Source organism: Pezoporus occidentalis, unplaced genomic scaffold, assembly GCF_034315485.1.
Source record: "Pezoporus occidentalis ecotype Australia unplaced genomic scaffold, CSIRO_AGI_Poc_V1 ctg68, whole genome shotgun sequence".
Classification (NCBI taxonomy): Eukaryota; Metazoa; Chordata; class Aves; order Psittaciformes; family Psittacidae; genus Pezoporus; species Pezoporus occidentalis.
Window position 1 is genome coordinate 1,717,229 of NW_026916030.1, and position 17,041 is coordinate 1,734,269.

The 17,041-nt window shown below is 50.0% G+C and overlaps 1 protein-coding gene across 13 annotated transcripts in view; it reads right to left on the reverse strand.

Annotated features, from left to right (window-relative positions):
* The window catches only part of KCNT1 (potassium sodium-activated channel subfamily T member 1), a 75,872-nt gene that overhangs the window by 42,553 nt on the left and 16,278 nt on the right, over nucleotides 1-17,041 (reverse strand). The window contains exon 1 of one of the 13 annotated variants that reach the window (XM_062641500.1): nucleotides 2,971-3,173. The exons of the other annotated variants lie outside the window; for them this stretch is intronic. Coding sequence (XP_062497484.1) covers nucleotides 2,971-3,158 — 188 coding nt within the window. The 5' untranslated portion in view covers nucleotides 3,159-3,173. Of the gene's footprint in view, nucleotides 1-2,970; nucleotides 3,174-17,041 lie in introns of those variants that run through there. 13 annotated transcript variants of the gene reach the window in all.

A 17,041-nucleotide genomic window follows, 5' to 3' on the forward strand; every position in this document is an offset into this window, starting at 1 on the left:
AATACTCCTCTGTCACACTTTTGCTGCATAGAAGGTGACAAAAGCCATATCAAAGAACCCCTTGAGACACACGGTTCCCACCTGCGGGAACCTTCTGTTCAGCATTTAAACACAAACCAAGACAGGAAAACCAGGAGAGGGGAGCAATCCAATGCAGGGTCACCCAAAGACCCACAGCCCCAGCAGCGTCTCTCCTCCCAAGCCACCTCCCAGGCAGTGACCAAGAGCTGCTGTGCCGCTCAAAGCAGGTGAAGGAGAAGGAGTAAAGCAGGAACTTGAAGCAAAGGCAGCTTGGAGCTGCCTGGGTCACTGAGCCATCAGCAATGCGGGAGGAGCCCACTGGTCCTCTTGTCTGGGAGGTGGGAAGCCAGGGCACTGATGACAAAAGGTAAAGGTCACACTGAATGGATGAAGATGCCTTCCTGCAACTCAGAAAGCAAAGGGCTGTTCCATAAGAAGAGATCTATGACTAATGCAGGTCCCCATGTGCTGGTGATGCCTGTTTGTGGCTGCTCTATGCTTACCCTAAATTCAAACAACACACCAGGCACGATGCATCGCTCAGTACATCCAGAACGTTCATTGCTGGGAAACAGAATGTTCCTAGAAAGAGCCATGGCTGTAAAGGTAACCTGAAGCAGAGCTCAGTGAGCCTGCTCTGCAGGGACACACTTCCCATGCCACCCCATGGTACAGGAGGGTCAGCTCCACAGCAAACACCTTGTTCGCACAGCGTGTTCTCCAAGGGAATCCAGAGTGAAAAAGACCCAAACACAATCAATGTCACACCAAAGACCAAAGAAGGACTTCTCTGGTCCAGAAGCATTCACCCAGCCCACTGAATGCCAACCGGAAGCTGGGAAATCACTGCTTAATTTTAGTTGGAGAGCCCATTACAAAGTGCTGATGTCTCATTTCAGCGTCTGCATTATGCAGAGACCACTGCTGTGCCGGGGGCTGGAGGAGACTGGGAATTGCTGAGCTGCAATTGCAGTGGTAATCATTTCCCTGAAAATAAGAGTTAGGAACAGGCGGATTTTTCATTAGTCTTAATTGAACCCACTGCAACTGCATTGTTCAATAGTCTGCTTTTATCCAGGTACCTTTCAGACCAACGCTCCTTTTAAGCACCTATTCAACTTACTATTAATAAAGCACGACCTAGACCAGTATAACTAGCTGATGAAACAAGAAGGGATTGGGATTTTCCACATTATTCTGGCAAACCAATCTGTTCTGTTGAGATACAACCTGAAAGTGTTAGCGTGCAAAGCCTTCTGCAAGAACAGACAGTTAAATAGATGTCAAAATCTTCAAAAGTCACCCTGAAAGGCATCAACTACATAGATAAAGATAATTCCATCACCACAAAAGGTAACTCAAATAGGAGAGCACGTTTTGCTAGCAAACATCTGCACTCAACCACATCAGCATCTCACAAGACAATTCACCAGCCACAGCAGAGCTGTTGCTCTACAGGAGGGGCTGCAGTCATACAAATACAGTGATAATTTAAGGGACTCAGAGCTCCAAAGTCATTAAGGCTCATTATTCCCTCCCTAATGAGCCCCCAGGTTCTATGGACCCATTGAGCAGCTCTGGGAAAATGGCCTTTCCATCCAGCCTGACACCAAGCTCCAGGGATCAGCACCCTCCACTGCTCCTCATCAGGCTGGTTTGTGCTTGCACTGCCTTTACAGGGCAATCCTGACCTCCCTTCATTTAACAACCACAAGGACGAGCGAGGTCCCACGCAATTTTATTACAACCACAGTCACTTCCTATATGTCAAGACCCCAACAGCTGTAATAGCACGACATTAATGGCTTAATGAACCCTCGAGCACTGCTAATACCATAACAAATGCTACAAACCTCTTCGGCCCAGCCATTTGCTGAAGCGTTTTTCACTAAGTTTGCCCTTTGCTGGCTGGGGAATGCCCTACATTGTCACCATGCATTCTGCTAAGGAGCTTTTCAGAAGCTGCCAAGGCTTTTGAGGTTGCCAAGGCTCACGCACAGCCCTGCAAAAACAACTCCACGCTCCTCCGCACGGCTTCTGCAACCAGGCTAGCACCAAGCTGCGTAAAGCAGCGCTGTTCAAGCACCATTACAAGCACCCTCTTCAACAGAGCTGGCTGGGAACAGCAGTGTTTTGGGGGAAATGTAATCATTTCATTCAATTTCTGTTTAATAATTGTTCTCTTTTCCAATGCGACACTAACATCGCAGAAGGCAGAGCTCCTGCTTCCTCAATAGAATATTTTTTCCCTCTGACATTTGTTTCAGTTAAAATAACAGATTTGCAAGAAGAAAAAAAAATGCAAAAAGAAAATAACATTGATGATCCACCCTCCGTTTCCATGTAGGACTTGGCCCTTCCATCCCTGTGGGGTGCCAGTGCTGCTCCTCCGCATAGGGATGTGGTGGGAGCACAGACCCCTCGCCCGCTCCCTGTGCACAAGAGCAGCCCAAATTACTCTTTTCCTGACAAGACAGGTCCTTCTGCCCATGTTTTTGACTACTGATCAGCAGGTGGAGTTGCAGTTAATGAGAGGGTTGAATCCAAAGAGGTTCAGCTCCTTCTACAGTCAAAAATCCTATACCAACACATTGATTACTTCGGATTGCAGAGGTTATTAGAATATACAGGAGATGCTTGGGAATCCTCTCTGGGCAGCAAGGATGTGTGTACTTATTAATAAAAGTGCCTAGAAAATACTGTTTGTATTGATCCAGAGTCAATTTAAAAACCTGATCTCCGTTTTCCTTCCATTAGCCTGGAGGGGAAGGTCTTCTCTGGCCCATGGCCACCAGCACGGCAGCAGGACCTCAGCACTCAGCTGCTGCGGAGACCCAACAGCTCTTTCTCAGAGCTGAGTTGTGCCATGAAAAGCAGGGTTTAAAAGACACGGATGATCAGACCCTTCCTGAAGAGGCTGTGGGAAACGGGATGGATGGTGACTCCTACCTGCTGTCCACGGAGACGGGCATCCAAGTGACCTGGGGCTTCCCAGAGGCTGCTCCCCATAAGAGAGACGTGGAGCCCTCCGAGCAGCCGGCGCGGTGCTGCCTGCACACTGCTCCACACCACATGAGGGCCAGGCAAATCCACAGCAGCACTTTGCAATGCCAAGTGCTTGCAAATGTGGCCGGCATCTAAGCTCTTGTAGTGCTCTGGATCTGATGGATCCTGGCTCCTGCCGTCCCCTCCCCTGCAGCGCCTGCGAGCAGGGGCCCTCAGCAACAGCTGCCAAAGACAACGGGAGGATTTCCCAGGGCTTCAGTTTTCTTCCAGGTGAACCCATGTCTTGGCAGCTCCACAAACAGAACCCACGAGGGGCTGTAAGCAGCAGGGCAGCAACACAAGGAAGCATCTCAGTGATTCTCCCACCTGCAGTCACAGCGCAGAGAGGCATTATTCTTCACCATGTGCATTACCATCAAGCCTCTGTTTCCCTGGGCTCAGCACCAGAACATAGCCCTTTTTCCCCTGCAAGCCTGCAGTCTGAAGAGGGCCAAGAAGCAACAGGGGATGTAGAGCAGGACAGAGAAGGAGGGGGAAAAAGCCCAACTCACAGTGATTTTGCCAGAGCTCCTAAGAAGATACGGCCTCTTTCAGTCCCCCAGATAAGGAACTACAATTATTGCAGTGGAAATGATAATTATTTTACTGGAATTTCTCCATTTCTCCATGGAACACACCAAGACCCAGAGGACATTTAGGAACAGGGATAACCTTCCTAAGCAACAGGGTTTTGAGCAGCTGGAGAGGCAAATGCAAAGGCAGCAACACACATTGAGCTCTGGGAAGCAGCAGCTCCCTGCAGTGCCTGCTCACCACAATCTAGGGCACCAGTAAGTCAATACTGCACTGTCTTGCATTTACTTTCAGTGCTTTCTCTTCCCTCTGCACGCTGCCTTGGCAGGGTTAATGCCTTTGCACCACAGGCACTGACGAGTTCCCCGAGAAGCCATCAGATGGATCTACACCACTGTGAGTTCGCCTTTGTATCGAGGACTCTCTCCTGACGTTTGTCTTTAAAAAGCAACACTATTCATACGAAAAGTTGATTAATTCCACTCGTTATAATTATTTTCACAAATAAAATGCAGCTATTCCCCCCCCCCCCCGGTGAACACAGGGAATAATGGTCATTACCCTTTGCAGTAAAGCGTTTCAGTTCCAGGGGTGCGAAGCTCTGTACCAAGCGCTAAGTGTTGTTATTAAACTGTCATTAAAAGCACTTCAGGCAAAGTTCACACACGGCAGGGATTTCTGTCGTCACAGCAGCTGGCTGGAGTGGGAACTGGGCTCAGAGGTTACTGCCAAAACCCCAACCCTACCAAAGCCCTTCTCTCTATCTGGGAGTCTCCACTGGAGCACGTTTGCTGCAGGCAATGCCCCCATTGCAGCCACATCCACCTTTAGGGAGTCACCTCCAAAGACCTCCCTGCTGCATCTCCCACCAGGGTGGGCTTGGGGAGCTGCTCCAGCCCCACGGCGCTTCTGGAGGGTGCTCAGCACCATGGCAAATGGAAGAAACCCACAGGAGAGAGTCCGGAGCAGGGGAACACCGATATTCCCTGACATCACCACGCAGCCACCGGTGCCGCAGCAGACACCAGGCACTCGAAGGCACCAAAATGACTTGCATGGCACAGGCAGGGATTAACTGGCTGCGTTTTATCCCTTTGCTTCCCCTATTTACTCTTGGCAGTGCCACTGAACAGCACCTGGCAGCAGCTCCCTGCCTCCTCGCCCAGCATCTCCTCAGCGGTTTGGGAGACTCCTCTGATAAACTGGAGCACTGGTGCTTCAGGGAAGAGCAGCAGAGAGGAGGGCATATTTAGCAGCAGCAAGAGAGCTGGAAACAGAAGGAAGCCTTTGAAGAGCTGGGCTGATGGAGAGAGATGGAAAAATTATGTAAAGTAAGAAAATACATACGGAGCTTGCAGGCAGGCTGCAAGCCCAGAGGGAAATGGTGTGTCTGGTACCAGAAGAACCTTTGGTTTCTGCCTCCTCCCCGAGTTCTCTGTATTAACATTTCAAATTTTAACGATTTCATAGCATTTAGAGCAGAGGATTCAGCATTTAGAACTCAGGAATCAAGAAATCACCCAGCAATAGACATCCATGCTTTGCAGCTTCCCTCCTGCCCGGTGCAATGAGCAGCACCCACACCAACCCCGGCACCCACTGCTCTGACTGCCTGGGACTCAGCCAGTCTCCCCATGGGTATGCCCTGGATGGATGCAGGGGATTCGCAGGCAGTTCTCCTCTTGGCTAGCCAAGGAACTCCCCAATTCCCTGGAGCGTTGGCAAGAGCCATTATATAAAGGCAATGCAAAAGCCTCGCACGCCGAATCCCAGAACTGTCATCGCAGCCTTTGCAAACCCATTTTTACCTCTCTAAGTGTGGCTCATCGGCGACGAACACGAAAGCTGCAAACCCAGCGTGTTAACTTGGGACTGCTTAGCGGGGAGAAGAAGAAGTAGAGCAGACCCGAGCAGATGCTGAGCAGATATCCCTATGAAACCACGGTACCTCCGACACATTTCCTATTCCTGTGGTGCATTTCACATGCTTACAAGCACAGCAATGAGCCCCTGAAGCTTTGCAGCGACTCGTAATCTCTTCCCATATCTTAACAAAGCTGACGACAGGTTAAAATAGCTGGAGGGCAAAGGGAAGGTATTTGTATACCTGTCACGGCTGCTCAAGCCAGTGAGGAGATTAAAAGCCCTTGGGTAAAATCTAACTATATATCTGCAAGGGAAGCATGAAAAGTCTCGGGCAGAGCACAGTACCCAGGCACGGCCCCGCCGCATTTCCAGGTGGGTGCGTAATGGGGTCACTATCTGCTTCCCAAGACTTAACGAGAGCAGCACCCGAGCCCTCAGCCAGGCAGAGCTGGCCGCCGGTGCCGGCAGGGACGGGCAGCGCTTCCCAGAGCATGAGTCAGCCTTGGCCGTGCACAGGGAGGAGAGCGATGGAAGGAGCAGGGAGGAAGGCAGCGAAGCTCACAGGAGGTGCCAGGGCAGGACCCAAACCCAGCCAGGGGGAGCAGGGGGGTCCTGAGCACGGGTTGGCAAAGCAATGCGATTGCCCTCCACTGCCAGCAGCTGCTGTTTGTTGCCTCCCAGCTGCAGTCATCTTTGCACTGTAGAACGCTTATTATTTTCAGCGCTTGTGCAGTATTCTTTCCATGGGAATCAGAAAACACCTTGTGAGCATCCCTGGGTATTGCTCACAGGAGCAGCAGCACAGGAGCCGTCCTGTGCTCAGGCTGTTGGGCAGTAGGAGGCAGTAATTCCATGTCCTGTGGTGTAAGTACCATGGCAGTTCTTCCTTCCACCCTTCCCGAGGGCCTGACTCCCACAGCTCCCCTCCGAGGCCAAGCCCTTTCCCTTGCTGCCCTCCTTCTGCAGGTGGCTGAGCCAAGACCCAGAGGAAGCAGAGGGATGCTCTGAGCATCCTCACCCGGTGGCTGAGGTCAGGACAGACATGAGCAGCGCGCTCCTGTGCACACCATCCAACAGCACTCTGCTCTGGGGAACACCCTGCTGGGCCGGGATGAGCCTCAGCTTTTCCCAAGGGATTGACAGGCAGGAAAAGCTGGAAAGGCGCCTTGTGCCTCCCCACGCAGCCTGTCCTGAGCCCTTCCAGCACACGCTGTGTCCAGCCCAGCAGCAAAGTGCCTTCAGGAGGGGGTGACAATCCGGCTGGAGACAAACTACGGCGTTTAATGAGCCGTGGAGGTACAGGCAGCTCCCTCGCTGCTGCAAAACACCTCCCCGGGTTCCCTGGCAGAGCTCTCCAGGAAGCAATATCACAGAGACTTTCAAAATGCCAAAGTGATTCCTACTGTGCAGTTTTAAAGGACTCGGAGCCTTTTCTGTGTGACATTTCTGCAGCAGCTCTGTCACTGAAGTACTAACATCCTAATGAAATGATCAGTCACACTGCAAAACACTGCTTACTTATTCAGTGGCTCCGTTTCTGCTTAAAATGTGGAGACTTTCAGCATTTAGCCAGGCTGGATGGGGCTTGGAGCAAGCTGCCCTAGTGGAAGGTGTCCCTGCACATGGCAGTGTTGGGACTGGATGAGCTGTAAGGTCCCTTCCAACCCAAACTATTCTATGATTCTATGAGCTAAAAACCTTCTTAAAACTTTGTTAATATATATATTTCTTTTGATTGCTTTTAGAAAAGATGAAATTTCAAACCAGAAACTTTGGGCTTTGGGGCTGTCCATCAGTTCTGCTGGTTATGTCTCACAGCAACAACATTTTCTTCCCTCCCCAGGGTCACGGGATCATGCGAGGTACCATTTGCCATCCGTTCTCCGTTTCTGTCTGTCTTCATTTTGTAATACATTATATAAGACAGAGAAAATGGCAAGTCCGTATAAAAGGAAATTCACAATGCGCTGCAGAAATCAGGCATGAACTCCATGGAGTCTGTGACAGCCTCATCATGGTGTGTGGGAAGGACGAGAACAAGGGGTTGTACCAGACCATTGATCTTCAAGTACGTTTCTTATTTTAACTTCAATGAGAAAAACTTGCTTACCCATCAACAGCGCGCTGCAGCTGGAAGCTCTGCCAGGAAACACGAGTCCCTGGGGCCCAGGTGATGTGCGGTGCCCACATCAAGGCTCGCGCTGTGCCCAGACGCTGTCATGGACGTGACGATCAGGGTCTCCCTGTTCACACATTCAGCCAAAAGCACCAAGGCATTAAAAGGAACAGGAAGGTGAGGTGCTTGGATCATCCAAAGCACCACCATGAACAGGCAGAGCGTGCCTAAGAGCCTTAAACACAGCAAGGGTCTTTTACAATGTCAGGTACCTACCCACTTTGTGTACGCTGAAATACAGGAGTAAGGTGTGCAGATGACCGCATTAAACACTGTCCTCCTGATGAAAGAGGCTGCAGGGGCCTCTTCTACCTAAATACCCCTAAAATTCCCCCCTGAAGGATTCCTACATTGCCATACACATGAAAGAGCACAGCCGGTCAGGAGCAGAAAGTTGAACTAAAGCCACAGAGAAGCATTTTAAGTCAGCTTATTACACACCGTTGGTCTTATCTGCTCATCAGCTTCTGGTTCAGCTCCCATGACCAAATCATCTGTTGGGAAGGAAACAGCTGCTCCAGGAGCCGGTCTGAGAGCAGATGCTATTTCATGGACATCAGGGCTCGACCGCCTCATACATCTACACTAAAAAGCACACCCTAAACAACCTGTCGTGGCCCGTTCTCATCTCCTATATAAAGAAACACAAAACCAAAAAGGAATAGGCTCCAGTGTTTTACTCGGTATTTCCTTAAAGACTGAGCTGCAAGCACCATCCCCTCCATTTATATTCATTCTGGCCTGGCAGAAGCTTTTAGGAAGAAAGATTGTTTAATAAACAGACATTTATAACAAGTGTCTGATCTTGCAGCCCCGTCATCTGGAAAAGTGTCCATTAAACTAAGTGAAGGACTCTCTGATCATTAAGTGTGTTTAATGGGATCAAGATTAAATTATAACATGACTGTATTAATATCTGCACTAGCAGGTTCAGCTGCACTCCTTTCTCTCCCTAAGATCTGCTATTAGGAAACAGGGCAGCTCAGAGGAGAAAAAGGGCCTTAAAAGGTGGAATAATTGTTTCAGATCTTAGAAATTGCTCAAGAAAAGCAGCCACCAGGCCCCAAAGCAAACCTCAGTGCCCTCTGTGCTCACCAGTACACACCGGTTCAGCAGCATCCACTGCGCCTCTTGGAAATCACCCTCCTTCAAAAGGAGGATCCACTTCAGAAGGGAATGGGGGACCACGCCAACACAAAGAAAGGCACCCGCAGTGTGGGTGAAGGGCAGGGGACTCATCTAGACCTGCATTTCACCTCCGTCTTTCCTAATTCCCTGCCACAGAGATGAACATTCCTCCTCTGCCTTCTCCCTCCCACTAAAAGCCCAATCCAGGCTCTCCAAACTTGCCATGTACTCCCTTGGGAGCTCTCTTGGCAAAGCCATTGCTGGGGGGCGAATGCCAGCTTCATTCAGCAGGGCACAGCCATGCCTGGCATAGTGCCCTCTGCTTCAGCATGCTGACAGGCTGAACAAAGCTTACTTCCAAAGCTGGATGCGCTTCCAAAGAGCATCACCAGCTGTTCCTGGAGAACCTGCAGGGCACGGACACAGCAGAAAACACTCTCCCTCCTCTATGTACCAGCACAGGGCTTCCTTCAGCCAGCAATGGCTTTGGATTTACTTAACTAACCTTTTGGGCTTAACCTGGTCATGCTGCACAGCTCTGGAGCCAGGAATCCTGCACAAGGATGTACAGGGCATGCTCCCAGGCATCAGAGAGCAGGGTTTGAGGCTCAATGGCTTTGCTCTTTTTCATAGTTGTTTGTTTTGGGGGGTTTAACCCACACCATTGGGAAAACATCCGTCCTTCATACATGTGCGCATGTCTGTAAGCAGAAATATTTATGCTGCTGAACCCTGGAAGGACGAATATTTCCTAGCCACAGAGCACTGCATCTGGCACTAAAAAGCACTTACAAGTTCTTAGCAAGAAAGAAATATCTCCCATCAGAGACAGTAACAAGAGCTGACTAGAAATTGGGTTTCCTCACAATTTGAGCACAATAGCTGCTGGCCATAAACCTCTCCATCAGCGCTGGGCAGTTCTAAGTGTGGGAAGAAGCCAAACAAGATGACAATATTGAGCTTTAAAAGCATTTCGGATGAAGATGAAAAGGAACAATCGTTGAATGTCAGCTCTGGAAAAGGATGATGAGATTTAACGGCTCGTCGTGTCACCAGCCTGTCACCATGTAACACTGTCAGTGACCCAACAGATTAGCAGCTCCTGCAGCAGAGCCATCCAGCTCGTGGCAACCCCTGTCAACAGCTCTGAGATTCCAACTGGAGAGACCTCCACTCTGGAAGGAGACTACAAAGCTTTACTCCACGTGGGAAAGCCTCACGGTGCCGATTTACCGAGCCGGAACCGTTGCCATGAGCACAGGTCTTGAGGAACTTGAGATGAGCAGGGATGAACGGGTGTACAGGAAAGATGAACGTCCCCTTTCTTGCTTGTGTGCCAGCACGTGGGTGAGCACACTCATGCACATATGTGTGTGAGCTCCCCAGCAAGGGTATGTCCCTGTGCCAGAGAGGTGGAGCTGCTCCCCATGACTGGAAAGACCACTCAAGTCGTCTGAAGTGAGAACTGAAGTGTCAGAGGAGGCCTTCACTCTCAGCAGTGTGGGTGTAATTGCATCAAACTATAATGAAGCAAATCCATCTTCAAAATCCGAGTTCAGGAACAGTGACTAAATAGCTTGCTCTAATAAATGTCTTTCCAGAGACCAGCTGTAACTTCATGCTGAGAAACATGAGCACCACCTAATCCCCATTTCTCTGTCCTTGAACAAACACTGTGACTGTGCATCACAAACACCAAATTAAATTAGTGCACTAGTGGCCATGCCAATTATTTCAATTCAAGTCTTTTCTAATAACCAATTACTACCCATTTTATTAAATTAGATTTTTTCCCAAACAATACTCCCATACGGGCTTACCAGCTCAGATGTAATTACGTGCTTCACATCTTGACACTTGGACACTGGGCAAATGAGTTTCTTTGGGCCTCCACAGCTCTCCCCACTCCCAGTCATGCAATCACCTCCCTAGCTGGTCAGAAAGGAAAAGCCTGAGTGTTTTAGCTTTGAAAAACTGCACTGAGTACCCATCTGCAGGAAACCTTTCTGTTTAAGCTTTTTTGCTCACATACAGAATAGCACACTGTGTGCAGTAAGAAGGCCACTTTCAAATTAACTAGCTCTGGGGGATCGATTAAAGCATTCAGATATAATACAGCATGGCTTGGCCAGATGCTTATGTCCTAATGGTAATAGTTACAAGACGAACTCAGCTGAACCAGCAGAAGACTTGAGACAATCTATAAACTGAGCGCATTTGCTTCCTCTCTGCCTGCAGCGGGGCAGAAGCTGCCTGGTCCCTGGTTAAAATAGACATCTCACGTCAGGAGCAGCGATGAACGGCAGTGCTGGCAGAGCCCCAGCTACCCCAGCTCTGTCAAAACCCAAATTACACGAGGTGCAAGGCCAAGCCTTACTCATCAGATGGAGGTATCAGCATCGCGCCAGAGCTGCTCGGCTGGCATCACCCCTGCCTGGTCCCTGCTCCATGTGAAGGAGGTGAGATCCTCCCACCGCCCCTGCAGAGCGAGGCTCCGGGCTCCTGAGCACAGCAAAGGGGAAGCTCAGAGGCTGCTTCTTCCTAAAACCCAGAGAGGAGCCAAGGGAGCAAAAGAAACCCAGAAGAGAAGGCAGGAGCCGTGGTGTGGAGTCAGCAGAACTGGCAGCCTCTGCCCAGGGGGGATGGCGATGCCCTGCCCGGTGCCAACAGCTCCTGCCTTCAGGCTTCGCATGTGCTGGAGCAGGATTCCCACTGCTCCGAGGAGCTCTCATTCCACGAGTCTCAGGGGTGGAAAACCACCCACTTTTGGCAAAGGCCTGCCTTGCTCGTAAACACAGAGCCTGTGGATTTTTCTTGCTGCTTTCTTGAGAGGATTACACATTTCTCAGCAGTGTCACTTCAGCCCACCGGATGGCAAGGTCTCAAGCTGACATTTGCTAAACATCTTCGCCACCTGCTCCCCAGGAACGTTCCTCACTCCCAGACAGAGGAGACGTTTCTCTTGACAGCTCCTGCCATCAAGGAGCAAGCATGTATTCTGCCACTGAGCCACGGCATTTGCGCTTCACACTCCAGCTACCGCCTGGCACCCCAGTGATGGTGCTGGGTGCTGACCCACAGCCCAAGCTCACAGAGGGCTGGCCAGGCCAAGGCAGCAGCACGGCATTTGGAAAGCCCAATTCCAAACTAAATCTGCTCGTCTCGACCTGAAGGCAGAAAACGACTGCAGCAAAACTGAACCAGAGCAACGGCTGCGCCAACAGCCAGCACCGGCGCAGACCCCAGGCGCACGGCGAGGCTCCGTGACTCTCCCCGCAGCCCAAAAAGCAATTGCTCCCGCCTCAAGGTAGCTGCTAAATTTGCAAGGCAACGCTGCTGCTCCTGCGGGAGCCCGCGTGGGCTGCAGGAAGCACGGCACCGTCACTAATCCAAACACAGCCGCTGGAGCACCGGCGCCGGCTCCGCAGCCTCCCTGCCGCACTCCCCCACGGTTCCCCCCCGAAGGCGCCGTGTGATCTGCAGTGATGGAGGATGGAGGCTGCGTGAGCCCGCGGGATGGAGCCCGGGTCCGAGAGGCTCCGAGCCGGGACAAGGAGCAAATGCCTCCTAGGAGCTGCAGCTGGCAAAGCGGAGACCGTGAGTGTTCACCGTGAGGCAGCTGCCACCCAAACGTGACAAAATCCAGCAGAGCTCCATCACAGAAGATGTGGTGGGTTTCACACCACCTGAAAGTGAAAGCTAAACCCTGCTGTCGCAGCAGAGAGCAGAGCAGACAGCATCCGTGTTCGTTCCCGGTGTTACAGGAGAGGAACAAGCGCCAGCACGAGGTGAGGAACTTGCCACAGCCCTCTGCAAATCAGGACCAAGAAAGAGGCAGTGTGAAGAAGAGCAAGGACCATGTGAGGAAGGGGGGATACAACGCGCACATCCACACTGAACTCCAAGAGCTTCAGGACAGGAGGATGACAGCGCCTTCCTCAGAACCCTCACCCCTCCCAAGGCAGGATCAGGCTGGGTGGAGGACCTCAGCCTCCAGCCTCGGCTAAGCTGCTGTTGCATGGGGAACACAATGATTGATGACACAGACATACCCCATCCACAACCCCTGCACCCCACAGACAGCGTATGCAGCATCTTACATTACACACCACACCAGTCAGCCTTATGCAAAGCTACATAGAAAACATACATACAAAACCCCCCAAAAACTACAGGACTGCAGGTGACTGCAAATTGTCCTGGTGAGAACAATAAAATCACCATTTTGCCCTGGGTTTGGGGAGTTGCGTTGGATGTTGTCATGGATGTTGGATGGAGTCATGTCTGCGTTGTCCTCAAGAGGGCTCTGCCACAGTATTATTAAGGAGCAGCAGCAAAAATCATCTCTGACAAAGAAACTATTGACAACAGTAGACATGAAATGTGGCTCAGCAAACTGGCGATGGCGGAGCACAGAGCGAGGGTCAGACACTGGGAAGCTCTGCATCTTTGCTACAGATCCAAGCAAGCGCCAGTGGAGCAGAGGCAAATGCAGCATGGCAAGGAAATCTGCACTAGCTGAAGGGCTTCAGCAGGCAATGTGCTCACATCGCTTCTGATAAGAGCTGAAAATAGTAGACAATGGAGAATTAATCCTCTCTATTGGTGGAACTTCCTAGGAACAGAGATGTTTTGATTCGAATTTCAGACTTTTTATTCCTCTTTAAACCCCTCTGCTGCACAGTCTACCACAAAATGAAGTTTCTGAGATGCTGTGCCGTACAGGAGAATGCATGGCGCAGATTTACTAAGCAATGTATTTAGGGTCTGCTGGTGATCACTTTTACCATGACCACAGGGGTCTACAAGAGAGCAGCTCACACCCAAGCAGAGCTGCATGAGGCCCGGGCAGGCTGCAGAAGGCTGTGATGGTGCAGCAGGAGTTGAGCCCCCATCTCCCCCAAAGGCTGCAAGCGGGGGATGCCTGAGCTCCAACGCTCCCTACACGCAGTCAGCCATGAACAGGTTGTGCAGAGGAAAAGGAATGAGCACCACCTTCAGAATGGCAAGAAATGATTTCCCTTGAGAACAAAGATGCAACTGTGATGAGATAAAGCGGTGGGAAAACATAGCAGGGAAATGTAATGCGTTCTCTGCAATTACAGCTACAGCTGCCGGGTTGTTCCTCACACTGCCACGACAGCAGCGGTGACAGCTTCAGTCTCCAGCCTGACCTCCCGCCCTCACCCAAGCCGACAGCAGCACTCCTATTGATTTCTGCAGATGCAGGGGCTTGCTGTGATGACATGTATTATTTCTTCACCCTATCTATGGACTGACTCACATCCATGATGCTTCCCTGCTGCAAAAGTCCCATGTCCCTTACAAAGCGTAGATCTGTGGCAAGATCTTCAATGCAACCGAGCTGCTGCCGCCTGCTCGCATGGGATTTCTGTTCTCTGCTCTGTACTGGCAAGTTTAAGCAGCCACCCATGGGAGCGCAGGAGCTCCAGGCAGAAAAGTGCCCCAAGGCGTGTGCACAGCTGGACCAACCGGCAATGTCCCCACCGGGCTTCGGTCTCAAGAACACACGGAAGGAGATTTGCCCTAGTTAACCACGGAAGGAAATTTTTCATGCCACTCTGCACTCCAGTCCTTCAGTCTGGACATTCTGCATGTCTTGTACAACTGGTGCAGGGCAGTAAAAATGCCAGTGGGATGGATTCTCTCCCCAGTGTCAGCCACACAAGGTGCTCTGTGACAGTGTGCCCACCTGGACCGAGCCCTCATTCCTGGGTTGCAAGAGCTGCCCCTCCTTCCCTTCCCCTTTGCTCTTTCACACAATACAAGCCAAAATCAGCTCCTTGGCTGCTGCAAGCCTCTCTTAGGACTATCCCCACTGCTCTCAGCAGGGACATGCCCCCCTTGCTCACGTTTTCCCCTTCACTCGGACAGGCGCTCTCAGGTAACTTAAACCGCTACATTCTCACGTTCAAGTCCATCCTCCCCATAGATTGAATAGAAACTAAAGTAAACAAACTGAGAAAATACACCAGGGAGGGATGGAAATTTGAGCCCATAGTGTTAAATTGCGCTAAATAACTGAAAATCAATGTTGTTCTTCCTTTTCATCAGGGCGCAGCTGTACACACTGCAGCACTCCAGGGACACCTCCACTCATTCCACCAGACTGCTATGTGCACTCACTTTTATCGCTAGCCAAGGGCTGTTCCTGACACTAAGAGCAATATCCCTGAAAAGAATAATGACTCTTTTCTAATAAAATAATATATAGAATTATAAGAGAAATGCACTTCTTCTCTTATTCTATCACTTTCATAACCTTCCTAATATTCCTGCTGATGTCCAGGGGTTCCTGCCTCAAGATGAATACTTAAAGGCACACCAGTAGCTACAAGGAAACATCCATTTACAAAGCTCCAAGCGGCACTTCAGTGAAGGCACCACGTTAGTCATCATCACTGCAGCCTTTCAGAGCGACTGAAAAGCAAACTGCAATTAGGAATGCCAGCTGAGATTAAAAGAAAAAGCCTACAAACAGAAGAAAATGCAAACGCCTCTTAAGGGAGAGAACCTGCTGCAGCCCTCCTCACTGGGGAGGACCTGGCCACCCCATAAGCTCTGGCACTCCTGGATGGTAGCTTCTCCAACAACTTAGATAGCACCTAATAGGGAGTGGGGTCAGTGCCGCAGGCTTCCTGAGCAGAGCAAGCACTTGCTTCTGTACTGTCAGATAGAAACGTTCTGGCTAAGGGTTGACTCAGGAAAAGAGCCTAATCCAATTAATAAATGTCCTAGTTTTGCTTTGCCAGGTGGCAAAAGCTGAAGAGAAGCAATTCAATTCAAGTGATCACACATAACTTTCAGATCCCACCGTCTTCACCAGTGTTATTTATTACTTGGTTTGGAGCTGGCCTCAGGCATCACAACTGAGTTGGCCCTCGAGAGATTCTGCACACAGGGCTGGTGGGAGACTGGGTCTTAACGCTCGTATTGAGGGAATGGCTGTGAGACAATAAATACCTCTATCCTGCTTCCACAAGCAAGGGATCAGACTGCTGGGACATGAAGAGCCTTCATCAAGGGACTTTGTGGCACACAGGCATCAGAGCTGGATCTCCTAAATCCAGGTACAAACCATCACCAGCACAGATGGTACAGCCTGAAGAGACACTGCAGTCCAGAGCCTAAAATATTGGCCACTACCTCACCATTACAGAAATAAATGGCTCTAACTTCAGGACACAAACTGGAATTTCCAAATCAGCATCTGCATCTTCCAAATCAAATGAGAAATATTGCCCATGAAATCAAATGGCAACGAAGCAGGGATTCAGCCACAGATGTATTCACAGAACCTAACACAAGGACACAAAACTGCCCAGATCCATTAATGTAAGGATGCATTTGATGAGGAAGTCACTTGGGGCATGTTAGCATGAAAACTGCAAGGGTAAGCTCCTACAAGCCTGATACTTCAGCACTCTGGTTCGTTTGTGCCAACTATAATCCAAGCTATGATTCAGAGCCATGCTGAGTGACAAGTTCAAGAGACCAAGACCAGATGCCAGTTAACAGACAAAGGAGCTTCCAAAACCTGCCTGACCTGGAAGCAGAACTTGCCCCACTTGTTAAAGGCCTCTTTTCTGGGTTATGCAACATCTGAAAAATCTTTGATTTGAAATAGATGTTAAATCTTTTATGGAGCCGGTGCTGAAGTCTTCTGCTCAAGCAGCTTTTCCAAACATCCTTACCCATCAAAATGATTCTTTTCTGATAATTAGCCTCAGAAAAAAAACCACACTTAATCAAAGTGACATCCATTACTTCTGTAAATAGGACTGTGGCTTCTGACAATGATTTTCTGGAAAGCATTCAGACTATTTAAATGAGGCAACGAATAAGCTCTTAATGGCACGTCTCTGAGAATATGGTTTAATTTCATTTGTGGGCTTTTTTTATACATGCCCCAACCCAGTTGTCAGCACCGTCCAAGAAAAGAGAATGCAGGAGACCAAAAACTGCCGTAGTCAGGACAGCAAAGATCAAAGGGATGCCACAGCTTGTGGTATAAAACAATATTTATCAATTCAGCAGATGTGCTTTCTCAGCTGCCTTTCATCAGCAAATACCAGTATCACTTTAGAACAGAAGCCTTCCATAGAGCCCAGACTTGCAGGCCCGATGGGATGCAGCATTGAGCTCCTTCTCCCTTCCGCCAGCAGCCCTTGGCATTGCTCTTACACACATAGGCACCATCACACAGAGGATTCCTGTCACCAGAGTCATCATGTCCCAAGTATGTGGCAT